General features: G+C 43.6%; 1 protein-coding gene across 1 annotated transcript; it reads left to right on the plus strand.

The window, feature by feature from the left end:
- The first annotated feature begins 6,687 nt into the window (after positions 1-6,687).
- KLF6 (Kruppel like factor 6) lies at positions 6,688-15,898 on the plus strand. Its single transcript, XM_030010063.2, has 4 exons — positions 6,688-7,203; positions 10,177-10,750; positions 12,498-12,621; positions 13,048-15,898. The coding sequence occupies exons 1-4, from the start codon at positions 7,102-7,104 to the stop codon at positions 13,097-13,099; spliced, it is 852 nt and encodes a 283-aa protein (XP_029865923.1). The 5' UTR covers positions 6,688-7,101; the 3' UTR covers positions 13,100-15,898.
- Positions 15,899-16,239: the final 341 nt, after the last annotated feature.

A 16,239-nucleotide genomic window follows, 5' to 3' on the forward strand; every position in this document is an offset into this window, starting at 1 on the left:
CCAAGAAGCTTCCATGAATCAACAAGTAACTAGTTATTAGATGTGTATACATGTGTATTTACACATTCATCTCAGATACTTACAGAGTAAATATCCTTATTTTATTATTGCTATCATCCTAGTGCACGATAGCAATAATGACAATAATGTGAGTATATTGATGGGGTCTGTCTTGGGGCTTACACAGCAAATAGCAATTTCCCTGATTTCCCATGCACCAGGCTGAGTTCTGACACTGACTGGGACTAAACCCAGACCACTTCAGTGGAAACTCAGGATTACTTCATCATAGTCACTTGCTTTTCATTTCCTTTTCCCTGCTGATCTTCTGAAGCTACCAGAGTTACACTGATGTGAATGAGATCTGAATCCTGCCCATTGGCAACAGTAACTGAAAACAGGAAATGGGATATTTCAAATAACAATAGGTGGGAACAGCGAGTAAAGGTTCACTATGTGGTAACGGTGCTGACTCTTTAATGACTATGTTTATTTGCTTGTGTCCCAAAGAAGGCCACAGTTCATTTTGCTCTCGAATACGTATGTATGGCCATATGTCTATCAGACGCTGTGTCTAATTTTGCAGCTTATGCTAATGGAGTGGGGGGGAAATCAGCACTGACTCCCACTTCTCATAACGAGAGACACAATTAGGTCGCTCTCCTGTGCCCTGGCACCAAATAAACAAGTTGCAAGGGCTGAAAGGTTCATCCCATGCCATGTTAATAGGAAAGCTCCCTATTGTTGCAGCAAGTTAGGCGTTTTTTTTTTTTTTCCTTCCCATGCACCATAGAAAGGGGTACAGTGACATAAGAAAGAAACACTTTACACAACTTACAAACCCCGTAATGCACTTCACATGAAGTCAGAGCAGAGATGTGACAGGTTGGAAAAGATATCCTGGGCCATGTAGTTCATTCCAAGCAAAGGTCTGCCGTTCTTGGCTGAGGCTTCCAAGCAAACTCCTTGTCTAGTCTTGCCATGACTTATTCCCAGAAAAGGCAGTTTCACAACCACTCCAAGCAAGCCAGCCCTATGTCTAATTGGCATCACTGCTTTGAAATACTTCTTTGCATTCTTCCATGAAAGTTCGCAGTTACAGTCTAATTCTATATACTTTGACTAAGCCTCACAAGCAGTTACTGAGACGGTCCAGGTATTTCTAACAATCATTAGTCCTCCAGTCTCTCACTCCACAAAACGATTGGTTCATGCTGGGTTCCTTTTCTCACTGCTTCCAAAATTGTTCTGAATTAAGTTTCCCAGCTTAATGCACTGTTAAACAATGGCCACTAATTAGCAATGGCAAAAAGGAAGAAATGGTCATATGAAAATGGTAAAATGCTCAGTGACACAGGTTTGTTTGGGGTTTTTTTCTCAGCTCAAGCTGCTTTTTTCATCATTAATCACAGCAATTTCTGCTCTTCCACCAGGGGAAGCAGTCAGTAAACTTCCTAAAAGCAGGCAAATAACTTAGCATCAGACGAGTCCCAGTTGCTCATATTTGCTACTTCTTATGAGGATGCTTACCCTAAACCCCATCTTTCCTAAAGATGCTTTGCAAAGAAAGTGTGTTTTTCTTATTATTTATTGATCCTATGTAGAAAGAAAGGTTTGGAAGGCTACGTCTTTTTTTTTTTTTTTTTTTTTTTTTTTTTTTTTAAGAATAGAAATTCAGGTCTTCTAAATCATGGAAGATTTTATGCACTGCTAGAAAAGTAGTCATCCTAAAGTCCAGATACCACAAAAATGAAAACTGTTAACTTTTTGAAGTGCATTTTTTATTTACCCTGTATAGGCCGAGTGCTTTTAAATACTTTAAAAACCCATAAGTGATATTTGTTATGTTAGAAACCGTGAAATACCTATTCATTTAGGACTTAGAACTACAAATAATACTCTTGTGTACTATTAAGCGGACTGTTCAACTGAGGCTCTTGTGGAAATAAGGTATAATTTTTTGCTAGTACAGTCACCCAAGAAAAAGCTGAAAGTGAATATATGTTTTGTTCATTAATACGTCCAGCAGCTAAGCATCAGGGAGGAAAAAGACCTATTTAAAGCAGAAAGACAACACCGGCACATGAGGAAACAGGTATAATAAACTGGTTGCAAATAGGCTGGGAATTAGAGGACCGTCACTCATAATTACAGCACCGAGAGACACAATCACCTTTCCAGTGCCAGTTATGGAAACGGAAAATGTAATTGCCTTCAAGGTGAGGGTATGCAGACACAAGGAAGACATTCTACAGTACGTCTGCCTGAAGAAGGATTGTCTGTCAATACCTTTTCTTCTAATTCTGTTTCTGGAAATTACATAGCTTCGGGTTTGGTCTGAAGAGTAAAAAACAAAACAAAACAAAACAAAACCCAACCCACAACACCGCTCTTTGACTCAGTTGTGGGTCATTGGTTCATGTTCTGTTCACATTAGCTAATGACAACATTTTTTTCCCTCCATTCTGGTTAATTGTTTGCCAGTATCTGTAGGGCAACACATCACCTCTCCTAACTGTTTTCTCTGTCTGCTGAACAAGTTCAGGTCACACTTATCTAAACTCTTCCTTACTGTATTTTTGCCATTCTTTTTTAATTCTTTTACCTTTCGCTCTGTCTTAGGCTAGTTTATGGTCTGAAGTGTAATTCTCTAATTCTGCCAGAGTGACAGATCAGGAATCACCCCACTTGCTTGCGTATTCATAACAGTTCTATTTATATCTCCTTGAAGAGCATTTACTTTATCTGTGGTAGAATCACATTGCATGCTAGTTTTCGATTTAGCAACTTACCACCTCGGAAGCAGATCATTTCAAGTAGTGTACTCTGCTATCCAACAATTCTTTCATGCACTTGACACTCTCTCTCTTTTTCCCCAAATAAAGTCCATTTATCCTAATCAAACCACAAGCTATTGATTCCTGCCCTTTTCATCTAACCTCCCTGCATCTGGCCATATGTGAACCATTTTCAGGAGGTTTTCTCCTCTTCTTACTCTCAGCACTGAATACAGTGCAGAGCAACTTAATGTGTCCTCTAAAAATGCCTGAATATTCTAAGAACAGAACAGGTGCTCCCCCTGCCTCGTGTGGAGCTCAGCCCACCTGGAAAACACCGTCTGTCACCCGCTACGCTGGAGAGCAGATTTTCCAGGAACGGTCCACCATCCCCGACAAAAGCGGTTACTACGGAGAAGTGGTGGGGCATTTAATGTGGCAATATAGCTTTTCAGACATAACTTTATTAAAATTAATGAACCAAAAAAATATTAAAGCACAGGGCTTTTTTCTCTGCACATATTTGTAAATCAGTGGCCTTAAAGGGGTAAATTGGCTGATTATCCTAAATTGTGGACAGTCCTACTTAAAAGCTGTTGTGCAACTCTGCTGGCAGAGCACCGACATTTGCAGTAATCCTATATAATTTGTACTAATTTTTGCTACTTTTATAAATGACCTAAATCACAGAAAGCTAAAAACACACTGATCATATACAGGATGGGAAGTAAATCTGTGACTACCTCTACATAATCAAGGGCATACATACTGAATTAGCTGTATGGCAGTCACAAGAAATTTATCCAAGGAACTCAACAGCTGTATTCCTTCCTTACCCATTAGCACTGCTCATTCGGTACACATGCTTTGGCATCCTTCACCACTACCATAAATGAACAGCCCTCTGCCCTAAATCAGGGGGTCTCTGTCTCCGGTTGGCACATCTAAATAAAGTGGTGCAATCCCAAGGGACTGACTGATTCTGGTTTGGATTTTTTTAAGTTAGAATGTTTTCATTTAAGGTTTTTGAGGTAAATTCCACCATGGCACATGATTCAAAAAATCCCAGTGGTATAAAATGGATATTTGAAACTTTACTGCTATGTATAGCTTGAAGAAAGTCATTAGGAATTAAATTGTATCCTCAAGTACCTACAATAGTTCATTCTTTCATTTTCTTTCATTTTGGGGCCTATTAAAATTTGTCCTAATGTCTATTATCCTCCACAGACTACAACAAACTCCCTTCAACTCACACACCGTCCCTTCATTCCACCTGGCTGCTATTAGTGCCAGTAGTTTCCCTTCAGCTTGCGTTCCATGGAACGGTCTCCTAAACCACAGCATGTTATTGACTCACCGTTTCATTTTAATTCCTGATTAAATATATACTGGGTAAAAACACTACATCTGTTTACTATACTCTACACAGTCTTACCCGTTCTTTCTTATCTGGGATTGACCTTTAGTTCTAATGACGCTTTTTGTTATTTAAGATTAAAATTTGTTAATACAGTTGTAACCTAGAACTAACACATCCAGTGACACTTATGTCAATTTTCTTTTAAATGCCCATTGCTAATGGCCTAATCAAAGCAAGCATTTAATCAGGACATAACTTAAATAGCTTTTACTGCACCACAGTCACATCTGTGCCCTGGTTTTCTTTGATTTGCTTTATTTTTTCCTACGGCAATAATCTTTACCCTGTTCAACCAATCACAGACTGCCAGAAGCACAGAAAACCTTACTTGTCAACTAAAAATGTGTTTTATTAAAGGACCTTTCTTTTAAATATTGCATCTCCATCAATTTACATCTGCTATCCCCAGTTGACGTTCACTGGGAGATGATGTCCATCTAAAGATAACCGTACCAAATAAGATTCTTATGCGCACAGTAAATCCCACCCAGTCTCTTCACAAGCCCAGATCTCTCTTACATGAAACACAGCTAAAAAGGGGCAAGTGTAAAATAAAAAGAGCAGACAGTTGCATTCACTGTCACTATGTTTGAAAAGAAAATCTTCTCCAAAGAGGGAGCAGGTCGGTTAAACAAACACGGAGAATTTCCAGAGTTATGTTACCAGGTTATATTTGACTGGAGCCTACACCGCATTTCAGGCCACAAAATATTTAACTCTACAGAACTAAAAGTTAGCTCAAGTAAGGTGTATAATTCATCTACTTAAGAGGGCTTTTCTTTTTTTCTTCAGAAGATCTAGTTTTGGCCACAAGTAGACACAAACCTATCTGCACTATCTGTTGTCCGCAATGCAATTTTGGATATATATTTACGTGTTTGGCCACGTGAAGCCAAGTAAAGAACTACTGACTAAACCAAGTGAGCTTAGTTCTCTGGATTTAGATGTTTTGAGTATTCAGCATTGGCTTGTTTTTCTAAACATGAAATAATGCTCTAATTGACCTTAGGCTTGTTTTTCATAGACACAGGAAAACCCAACCATGAACACCAGTTGTTTGTTTATGGAATCGCCATATTAATAGTTTATGAGGGGCTAGGGGATGGAAAGTTAGACTGACATTTTCACACTTGCAATCCCTAGGTCACAGAAGACAGTAGGCAGAAGAAACATTAAATACTTTAGTTACCATCTGTAGGTAGCTACCAACAGATACAGAGAAAAGTGGGGACATGGAAATAACGGAGTAGAGGTTACAATGGAAACATCAGCGGAAAATCAGAAGTCCTTTTATTAAAGAAGGGCGTTAGAAGCGTTTGTTCCATGTGCTGGACACTCCTTTGAAAAGCTAACCACCAAATTTTCTTAAATTCTTTTAAGACATCCGTATCATCAACGGGTCTAGTCTTAAAAAAGGCTGGTGCTGCGATAGTGACACGCAAATAAACGTCTGTGCTTAGGTGGAAGCGGCCACCAAAGACCGAACTTTCCCCGGAGAAGCGCTGTCCGACGGCGCAGGCCAGGCGCCCCCCGCCACGGTTCCCTTCCCCAGGGCAGCTGCGCAGCCCCAGCCCGGGGAGGGAAGATCTCCGTGCAGAGCCCCATGACGACGATCACCCTGTTCTGCTCCGGGACCCTGCTCCCCCACCGAAGTGTCAGTGAGGGCCTCGGCTGTCCCTTGGCGGGTGTAGGAAGTAACTTTCCAGCCCTCCTGCTCACTGGGAAAGCACGACCCAGGAGACCTGCGGATGGGTACGTGGATTCCGCCTCGGAGCCTCGCGGGGAGGGTGCCACGGGAGGGAGGGGGGGGTGTCACCACGGATGCCCCCTCGGCGAGACAGGACACCTCGACACGGCCGAGGGCCCGAGGACTGCCAGGCAGCCGCGGCTCCCCGCGCCAGCAGCGTCCAGCGGAGCGGCCCGGCGCCGCGGGGGAGGAGGTTTCTCCGCCCGGACAGAGCCTCCCCCCTCCTCCTCCTCCTCCGCCGCCCCCCTCGCAGCGGCAGCGGCCGCCTCACGGCGCGGGCGGCTCCGCAGCGCCCTCCGCGCCCGCCGCCGGCAGCGCAGCGCACCACAGCGCAGCGCGCGGCCGCCGGCTCGGCTCGGCTCGGCTCGGCTCAGCCCGGCTCCCCTCCCCCGCGCGGCCCGCTCGCTCCCTCGCTCGCGCGCGGCCGCCTCGCGAGCGCACACCTCCCCTTCCGAAAAAGCAGCCGCTTCCCTGCTTTATATACCCTGCTAAAAATAGCCTGCCGCCGAGCTCGCCAATCAGGAGGGGGCGAATTTCGAATCGGACCAATGGCGGGAGCCGTCACGGCCAGGCTCGGTCACGCCAGGAGGAGCCGCGATGCCTGCCGCGCGGCGATTGGGCGGCTCTGACATCATTGGCACGCGGGGCGCGGAGTGCGTGGCGGAGATTGGGCCGCGGCGGCAGGCGGTGTAATGGGATCACGCGGGGCGGGGGAGGGCGCGGGGGGCGGGGGCGGCGGCGCGGCCGGGCAGAGCTTTGAATAGGGAAGTTTTGCAGGGGGTTACATTTGCAGTCAGCGCCGTGTTTGCAAATATTGAGTCCGCTCCTGCGCAAGTGTCCTCCGCCGGCCGCGGGAGGGGAGAGCCGCCGCGGCCGCCTCGGGAGACGTCCTGCCTTGCTGTGCAATTAAACTTTGCATGAAACTTTGGGTCTTTTTTCCTCCCTAAGCTCCTCAAGGAATTAATATATATCTCTCTCTGTATACAGATTTTTTAAATTTTTTTTTTTTTCTTCTCTGGAGGAAGGGGGGGGGGGCTTGGAAACTGAGAGCAGAGGTTTGACACCCCCCCGCACACACCCCTCAACCCCTGCACATAAAGGAGGCATCTGTATTTTTGGTAACCAGCACTGACTTTGTTGTTGCAACTTGAGACATGGATGTTCTCCCAATGTGCAGCATCTTCCAGGAACTCCAGATTGTGCACGACACGGGTTACTTCTCAGCCTTGCCGTCCCTGGAGGAATATTGGCAACAGGTAAACGAGGATGTCGATGTTGTTGTTGTTGTTGTTGTCGGTTTTGGTTTTTTTTTTTTTTTTTTTTTTTAAGCCGTATTAAAGGATGAGCGGATTTAAAAAAAAAAAAAAAAAACAAACAAAAAAGGCGGAAAAAAAAAAAAGCCCAAGTGTCAGCAACGAGTTTGGGGAGAATTCAGCACAAATGTGTAGCGATGTTTTGAAGCAGGTGTTTCGGTTTTGAGCAAGACGCCTTTTGGGGGGGGGGGGGGGGGTAAGAGTCCCGAGGTGCCCGTAAGGAGCTGCGCATCTCCCGTCTCTCCTCACTTACCGCCCGGCCCTGCCGGACGGCGAGGGGCTGTCAGCCCGGCGGCGGGGGTCCGGCCGCTCCGCTCCGCTCCGCGCCCCGCTCCGCTCCGCTCCCCGCTTCCCCGCTCCCGCAGCGGCGCGGAGCCCGGCGCTCCGCTCCCGCCTGCTCCACACCGAGTCCTGGCAAAAGTTTTGCGCTTGTACCAGGTCCAAACTCCACAGCTGGGTCTTGTCATCCGAGCTCCCTGCCTTGGCCGAGGGCTGCTTTTCGCCCCTTGCTGTGTTTTGGGGTTGTCTTTTTTTTTTTTTTAATTTTTTTTTTTTTTTTCCTGGCCGTGACGGGGGAAAAAAACAACTACAGGAGCGTACGTACACATATGTATGGCTGTGCATATATAGCTGTGTATAATGTAGCTGTTTTCTAGCGCAGGGAGCTTTGCAGAGTCCGTGAGTTGTCAGTCATATGACAGCGATCCCCTTGTGCTAATTGCCTTGGTCGGGAAGGAGGAAGAACGGAGGCTCCTTCCCTTTAATGGACATATTTTGTTGCTTTTTTTTCCTTTTTTTTTTTTTGTTTCCCCCTCCTTAATTTGATCCCAGCAGCGGGATGGCAGGAGCTGCGGTCGCCGCTGACATTTGTGGGTTACCCCGGCTGGGCTCCGGGGGGGCCGGGGCCGCTGGCTCCGCTCCCCAGCCGGGAGCTGCTCAGCCCGGGGACCAGATCAAATACCTGCTGGCTTTTCAGAAGGGCGAAGGAGCCTTTCCGAGAAGGTTGAAATGCAAAGTGTTACAACCTTCACATGCCTACTAATTGTATGCAATGCCTTTTTTTTTTTTTTTTTTTTTCCCCCTCCCTCCGCCCCCCCCCTTTCCCCTTTCAAAGAGGCAGCTTCATAGTACGTGATTGAAATGGAGCTAAGTAGTTTCCTTCAGGCATTTGGGCTTTTGGCGAAGGGCCAGCCCTCGTTCCCAGTAGCCTTCAGAGGCATTTAAACTCGGAGAGAGCTTCACTCCGGTCCCCATTGCTGATCTACCTAATGAGAAATTTAAATTAGCCGGGAATATGAAAGTTTAACAAGATCTTAATAAATGCTTTTTTACCTGTTTTCATGGCAAAGCAATACACCATTGTGTTGTCCCTGTCGAAACCTTTTTTGTTTTTAACGTGCGTTGCAACTCAGTTACCTAATAATAGACAAATGCGTAAATATTGTGTGCAGCAAGGGGGTTGGTTTTGGGGTTGTTTGGGCTTTTTTTTTTTTTTTTTCCCTTCCTATTTTTGCCCACACTCCTAGCCTGGCCAGAACATGTGACCCAGTTTACTTGAGCTGGGGGAGAAAGGAGGCTGCTCCCATGGCGGCTCTGCTCGTGGACAGATGGGAAGGGGCTGCGAGGGGAATGTGTGGCATTTGGGATCAGGTTTTGCTACCGGGCTTGGAAGAGATGATCTTGCTAAAATAAGTAGAGTTTGGTATGGAAACTTGGTGTGTCCGTTTTCTGTGTAAGGCTTCCATATGGATCGTTTCCTATAGTGGAAAGAATAATCCCAAAACATCAGCTTGTTGCCATAACAGTTCATACTCCCTTTTTTTTTTTTTTTTTCCTCTTTGAAAATGGCTAGAAAGTCAGCAGGGTGAATTGAAATTGAAAACCGCAGCTTCACCCATTTAGGGTGGTTTTGTTTTTTGTTTTGTTTCATTTCATGGAGTAGAGGGGAATGCGTTGGGGGGGGGGAAGTTGTCCATGTACTGTTGCATGTATATTTGAACAGAGTACTTTCTTGGCAGATGGTCAGGGTTTTAAAAGGAAGTCTCCTTTGGCATTGCGTGAAAGAAAGAGAGAGATGACTCATACAGTTGCACTCTTGGCCAGTAGATAAAGTTCTTGTTCATTGTGGGACTCCCAGCAGGACCTCAGAGTAATTTCCCGTTTTGCATCCTATAGAATAGGACATTTCTACTCTGGAACTTTTTTCTCCCCTCTCCCGTGTTGTTGAAGTTCCCCGTGTTCCTCCAAACACGCATGGGAGCAGTTCGAGTTATGTGGCGTGCATGCCAGTGCGCTTGGAAATGACATTCTTTGAAAGTCGAGTGTGCTGCGTTCTCATGCACAGGAAATGGGAGGATGTCTGCTGCTCCATTGATGTCCCCAGAAGACGGGCCGGCAGCTCCGCAGCCATGCTGAAATGTGGCTTTGTTTTCTGACACAGCGTTTGGGTTTTAACTGCGTGTCAGAGCACATTGTGTTCAGTTGGGTCCTTTCAGTCTCGTGTTTGTGTGAGAGCTACAAAACAACTTGAAATTACATGAGGCACAAGAGCAAAGTGTAATTATTTGTTGTGGTTCTCTATGGTCCTTTTCAACGTCAGCCTACTGAAAACACAGATTTTATGATGAGAGTGATGATAATTTGACTGACTCATTAGAATGCTATTTGAGAAACCAAAGCTGACTTGCACCTTCAGCTGTGCGTTTGAACTCCTGCCCAGGTCTCGAAAACTGATTTCTTTTCATCGTAACAGTCACCTAGTTACGGCTGGAGGAGCCTTTAATTTGTTTTGAACCTAGAAACCTCAAATCGAACGTACTACGTTCCTGAATGCTTTTTGAAGTGTAAAATACAATTGGGTTTATTTTTAAACAAGCTCGTAACTTCTCCCTTTTTTCTGCCTTTCCTTTCACCCAGACCTGTTTGGAGCTGGAACGGTATCTTCAAAGTGAACCCTGTTACGTTTCTGCATCTGAAATCAAATTTGATAACCAAGAGGATCTCTGGACCAAAATTATTCTGGCACGTGAGAAAAAGGAGGAATCTGAACTGAAGAACACGTGTGTCCCAAAAGAGGACAATCTTACTAGTCAGAACTTAGAGACCAACAGTTTGAATTCTGACGTGAGCAGCGAATCTTCGGACAGCTCTGAGGAGCTCTCGCCCACGACAAAGTTTACCTCTGACCCTATAAGCGATGTTTTAGCCAGTTCAGGAAACTTGAGTTCTTCTGTCACTTCCACTCCCCCTTCGTCTCCTGAGCTGAGCAAGGAGCCTTCTTCCCAGCTATGGAATTGTACGCCGGGTGAGTTGCATTCACCGGGGAAAATTCGTTCCGGTACCGCTGGAAAGACTGCAGAAAAAGGTACACCCGCCAATGGTGACACCTCGCCAGATGGCAGAAGGCGTGTTCACAGGTGTCATTTTAACGGTTGCAGGAAAGTTTACACCAAAAGTTCACATCTGAAAGCACATCAGCGCACTCATACAGGTTAGTAACCATCTGCTTATTAAGAGTTGGCAAGTACTGTAGGGAATACTCCTGACGGTGGTGGTGTCACAGAGTTACACAATCGCTGGGTGGGAGCCCAGGTTTGGAGAGATGATGTAATAGTAGTAGAGGCTTACCAGCATGGACGACATCACTTCCTCATTCTCTTCGTAAGCGAGCTGAAGCCAAGACGGTTGGTGGTAGATTAGTCCTCTGTCATAGCGAATAGGACAAATAGGAGCCGCTCGTCTACGTAGGCAAGTCGGGAAGCTGCAGCAGCATGCGGTCTTCAGGAGCAAAGGTCTAGCCAAAGTGGACACTAGACCTTTTGTCAACGTTTATTTCTAAAGCAAAAGCGAGCTGAGACTTTCTTGCAAAAAAAGGAACATCGTATCCAAAAATCGGTCAGATCACTAAATACTGTAAGACCTTGTTTTCGTGGTTCGGTCTACATGGGGTCTATTCAATCAGACATCCCAAGGCCTTGATTATATAAAGTACAGCTATAGTTGTAAGTAATTTAACAGTTTTGTGTGGCATTGTTATCAGCAAAAATCTTGGAAAGCCACAGTGTGTTGTAGTCCTTCTAACATATCTGCCTAATTGGACTTACAAATGTATAATTTACTGTATGATTTCATCCCAAAATACCGAGCAACAGCATTTTATTGTTATGGAACCTGAACTAAAAATAGCAATCCTGTGTGTTATTGGGAAAGAAAGTGAGGAAGATAGACACTTCAGGGCTTTTATAAATATTTTATGGTTGAAGAAGCGTGCTGATTTGCTTGTTTGAGCATTATTATTTGACATCTCTTTATGACAGCAGTTAGATATGTAGAGCTGCACCTTGGCTCAATAGTCATCGCTTAATGTGAGGAATTGGCCTGGCGTTCTTGGTGTACCAGTCCAGAGACCTATGCAGGGTTGGTTTTGGTTTTGGTTTTTTTTTTTCCCCCCCCCCCAAGATGTGGAAAGAGAATTCAAGGAAAAGATCCTTTTTTGACTCATAGCATTTTGTGGCTTTTATGGGAAGTCTGAGCAAGCTCGGATGCTCCCATTGTCATGCAGAAGTCAGATAAAACAAGATTATTTCAAGAGGAAAGAACAACTTCCACTGAAGCTGTGGTGGTTGAGCAGATGTAAATAGCTGCCGGCCTCAGAAGTATTGCAGAACTGTTGTCCTGGTGCTGTCTGGCTGAGAACATTCCTGTGAATGGAAGTGGTATTTCTTGAATGCTGAAATAGCAGTGTTCAAAGTGGTGTGCAGGCTTTTCCAAGAATATGTGGCTCAGCAGAAAGGAGGTTGCATGTTATGCAAATGAGTGAGTGACAGAGGACTTTGATGCAATACAGTAGCCTAATTGCATTTTGGAGCCTAGCTGTGCTGTCTTTAATCACCTTTATGAGGTGAATGATACCTGTTTGGGAGTAAGCCTGCCATTATGGATGAACAGGAATGGTAGAAGGTTGGATTTCTTTGTTTCCTGTGAGCGTGTTTAAGCGCTTTTTTTTTTTTTTTAATGAGCTTATTTGATGTGCTGTTGCAGCGAAAATAGTTAAGTAGGAATCATGTGGATGAATTTTGCAAGCCTTCTTTGCCTACATGTTCTGAAGCATTCAGATAGGTTAAGTAAAATTGGCTGTGTTTGGGGGGCGGAGGAGGTTTACATAGAAAATGAATGGTATAGCACCTATCTTTCTTTGAATGAAGTCGTGACTAACGTGTAATCTGCTTTCTTTGTAGGGGAAAAGCCTTACAGATGTTCATGGGAAGGGTGTGAGTGGCGTTTTGCAAGAAGTGATGAATTAACCAGACACTTCAGAAAGCACACTGGTGCCAAGCCTTTTAAATGTAGTCACTGTGACAGGTATGTGACTGAAATGCACCTCTTTAAATAGTTATTTTTAATGCTTGTTGGAAAGTGAGTCTAGGCTGCTTTTCACTTGTGAGGGAATCATTTGGGAACGCAACTGCGTCTGGTGTTTTTAAGGGATTATTGTATATTTAGACTGGAAAAAACCCCTTCCCTTTTACTAATCACTGGGACGTGGTTTGTAGCCCGCTGCTGCAGATGAGCGTTGAGAAGTAAGTCCCTGGCGTTACCACCCATCTGCAGAGCTCCTGGGTGCCCGCAGACACCCTGAGTGCTCCCTTCTGTCCAGGGAATGCCAAATCCCTCCTCGACGAGCCAAATTTCGGAGTAGCAGAGCAAGGGGGGTGCCTCAGCCACGCGGTCCGCGTCGTGCGTGCCAGCACCCGTGGGCTAACGCGCAACCTGGCTCTTGTCTTGCAGGTGTTTTTCCAGGTCTGACCACCTGGCCCTTCACATGAAGAGACACCTCTGAACGGGTCAAGAGGTGAATCCTGCGGGCTAAGAGGCGTCAAGGTTGAAGAGCCTTGAGCGGAGGGATGCGTGTTCCAGCCAAAGCATGCCATTTTGCACCCTACCCAGTTGCCTCCAGGACCTCACTTCCTTGAAGGTCTTTTGAGGGCTAATAAGTCATGTAAGAAACGGCATAGCAACCGCGGTGCATGATGTTTGGGGTTTCCTGGACTCATACACTGGTATCTAACCTTCTGAGTGGCTCCTAAGCCTTTGCCGTGAGCATGTGCACTGAGAATGTTAATGATTGGGCGACTGTATGCGATGAGGATCTCTTGATGACTGTATGCTGAGGCACATTTTTTTTCTTGTGGTTGTTTTATAACTGTAAGAGAAAAAAAATAGTCTGAATGTCTTGTATGTGAGGAATATCTCGTGAGATGGGACGACCACCAATCATTTCCAAGGGGTGGGGGGAGGGGTGTCTGCACCTTTTTAGAGGGAAAACGGAGAGGGGAGAGGGGGGAATAAAAAGAGTCAGGATGCCAGAATGGAGATGGGGGACCTCCCCGTTCCTGTGTGAGAGGAGCTTTAGGTGTCTGGTGCAGCTATTAAACGTGCAATGTGTCAAGTAGCTTGTTTTACTTGCTACAGAGCTCATTTGTAATCCATTGTATAAGCTGTGTATTTACAAATGTAACACAACTATAACTTTTCATTATAATACAAAGGTTATTGCATGGTTCTGGGGAACTATATGCTTTTCCATTCTTTAATCAGGACTGCAGTTTTGATTCCAGTTAAGAGCAGCTAAAATACAATTGGTCTAATGTTACATAATGTATGGAACATGAATAATTTTTTCTGTTGGGTGGATAAAACCACTATTGGTTAGAAACTGATTTTTCTCATGCAGCTAATTTTTCTCTTATTTATGCCTTGAGGACTAACTTCTGGTTTTCTAGCTGTTAATGCACTGTTGACCTTAATAATGGTGCCTTATGCAAGTGACCTTCTCTTGTAGGGGGTCTTATACAGGGGTATGGGTGATGCATGCTTTATTAAGGCTCTCTTTTCACCTGGCATTGTACTGTATCAAATGTATAATATGAGGGGAAAAAAAGGTTACTTCCAGGGTCCTCCTTCACAAAGACAAATATAGAGAAAAGTCATTCATGTCAGTACAGTATTTGTTTAACTTAGACAATTTGACTGTGTTACAGTATAATGCATATGCCAATTGAATACCTGACCAGTTCTGCCACCTTGAGACTTTTTTTATATTGACCTTGCACAACAACTGTGTATATACACACCCCAACTGTACTTAATATGTTGAGTTTTCATACATATTAAAGATACAGAAGTATTAAAAGATGTATTTGCTTAAAAGGCACAAGTTTCACATCTATATATCTAGCTATCTGTTGGTCATACAGAAAGAAACTATATTACTTTTTTTTTAAAAGTGGGCAGAAAAATAATTGTGTATGTATATTTGTGTGTACAGTCTGTGTATGTGTGTATATATATAGATAATATATAAATATTTTTTTTAAAAGGAAAAAAAATTAGAACACATAGCTAGAAAATGCCACAGCCCATCAAAATATTCCCTCTCCCCCCCGCAATACGGTTATTAAGGAGACAAAGAAATGAAAGATACAGTTAATTAAAATCTAGCATTTTTAGAGGCTTTACCTTTAGCTTAATGGTATGCTAAAGGCTTTGTTGGCATTCAGTCCTTCTCAGACTGCTGACTGTGTTTTGTAGTTATTAGGTTGTCTGGAATAGCGTATCTGTGGCCATTTAAGAATGATATGAACCGAATATTGGCATGCTAAAAGAATATTAGCTGTGTGCAGATGAAGTACACTCGGGTTTTGGCCTTCCAGCTTACTGGAGGACCTGTGAGTGAGCTAGTCGTTGTGGTGGTTGAGCTCTAATTTTACATAGTTCAGCTAAAATAAAGACTGTTTTTTCCTAGAGTAGAAATAGTCTGTCCAAAAGCAGTATTTTTTTTTTTTTTTTAAACCAGCTCACTACAGTCGATGCAATGAAACACGTAACCTGTTTCTTTTTCTATTTATTATCGGTCTTGCTTACTATGCTAATATTTTGGTATATCTTCCTGGAAATGTATGTAGATAAGTGGTTTAAAAAAAAAGTATATGCAAGTGATCTGGTTCTGAAGAATACACAGGCTTAAATCATTCTCATTTCATTTTTGGTTTAAATTGCCTGAAAATGCACTTTTTTTTTCTTCCCCCAAACAAACAAAATTTCCCAGAAAATGGATTTCTATTTAGGGTTCGGTTTTGTTGTGTTTTTAACTCCTTGTTTGCATTGTCCTTGGCTTAGCCATAATTCTTATAAACAAGAAAGTAAACAAAAGCAAAAACAAACAAACAAAAAAACCAACCCCAGACAAAAAAAAATTACACTTGCACTGGCTTGTCTCAATTGTGAAATACCATCAGACTTGTGTGGATGGGGTGGGGCTGTGTGCCATATGTCAAATGCCTGTAATTTTCTTAATAAGCAAGTACATTTTGTTCAGGTGATAACTGAGCCTCAATCAAGCTGAAAAATAAAAAAAAATAAAACATTTTTGCTTGAAATTTAAGAAGAAAAAGTTTCTATTAGTGAAATTTCTTTTTTTGTTTTTGAAGCACCCTGTTATCTAAAGAATCTCTTTGTAAGATTTTTGTAAAAATTTTGTTTTACAAGATTTTATTTGAAATTGTTTTTTGCAAGATTGTTATATTTCTGTATGAATGTATTTTTTATTGGAATAACATAAAAAGAAATTCTTATCAGCATCATGTGTCTGGTTTCGTCTTTCTTCTCTCTGAAGTCCTACACACCAAACGATGTCAAGTACTATGTCGATGCTTTGCCTTGAGTCACCTGGTCGCAGGTACAAACAACTTTGGGTCAGGTCACTTTGTGGAAGACAAGCCCTGATGAGAAAGTAATTTTAGCAGTAGAAGCTAAAAGTTCTTCCATATCTGAAAAGCTGTTGTTCACTCATCTTTTATCTCAGCGGAATAAATAGTTAACGCGATTGTTACTGCAAGACTGCATCTTTATTCCAAATCGTTTGTTCTGGAGAGGTGAATGCACATATGACAAGTTCTGCATGTGGGAAAGGAGATTCAG

This window comes from Aquila chrysaetos, chromosome 3 (assembly GCF_900496995.4).
Source record: "Aquila chrysaetos chrysaetos chromosome 3, bAquChr1.4, whole genome shotgun sequence".
NCBI lineage: Eukaryota > Metazoa > Chordata > Aves > Accipitriformes > Accipitridae > Aquila > Aquila chrysaetos.

Bases quoted from the DNA above. Each gene is read 5' to 3' on its own strand.
- KLF6 (XM_030010063.2), top strand. From the start codon at position 7,102: ATGGATGTTCTCCCAATGTGCAGCATCTTCCAGGAACTCCAGATTGTG. The intron at 7,204-10,176 runs GTAAACGAGGAT...CCTTTCACCCAG, and splicing joins TGGAGGAATATTGGCAACAG to ACCTGTTTGGAGCTGGAACG. The intron at 12,622-13,047 runs GTATGTGACTGA...CTTGTCTTGCAG, and splicing joins AAATGTAGTCACTGTGACAG to GTGTTTTTCCAGGTCTGACC.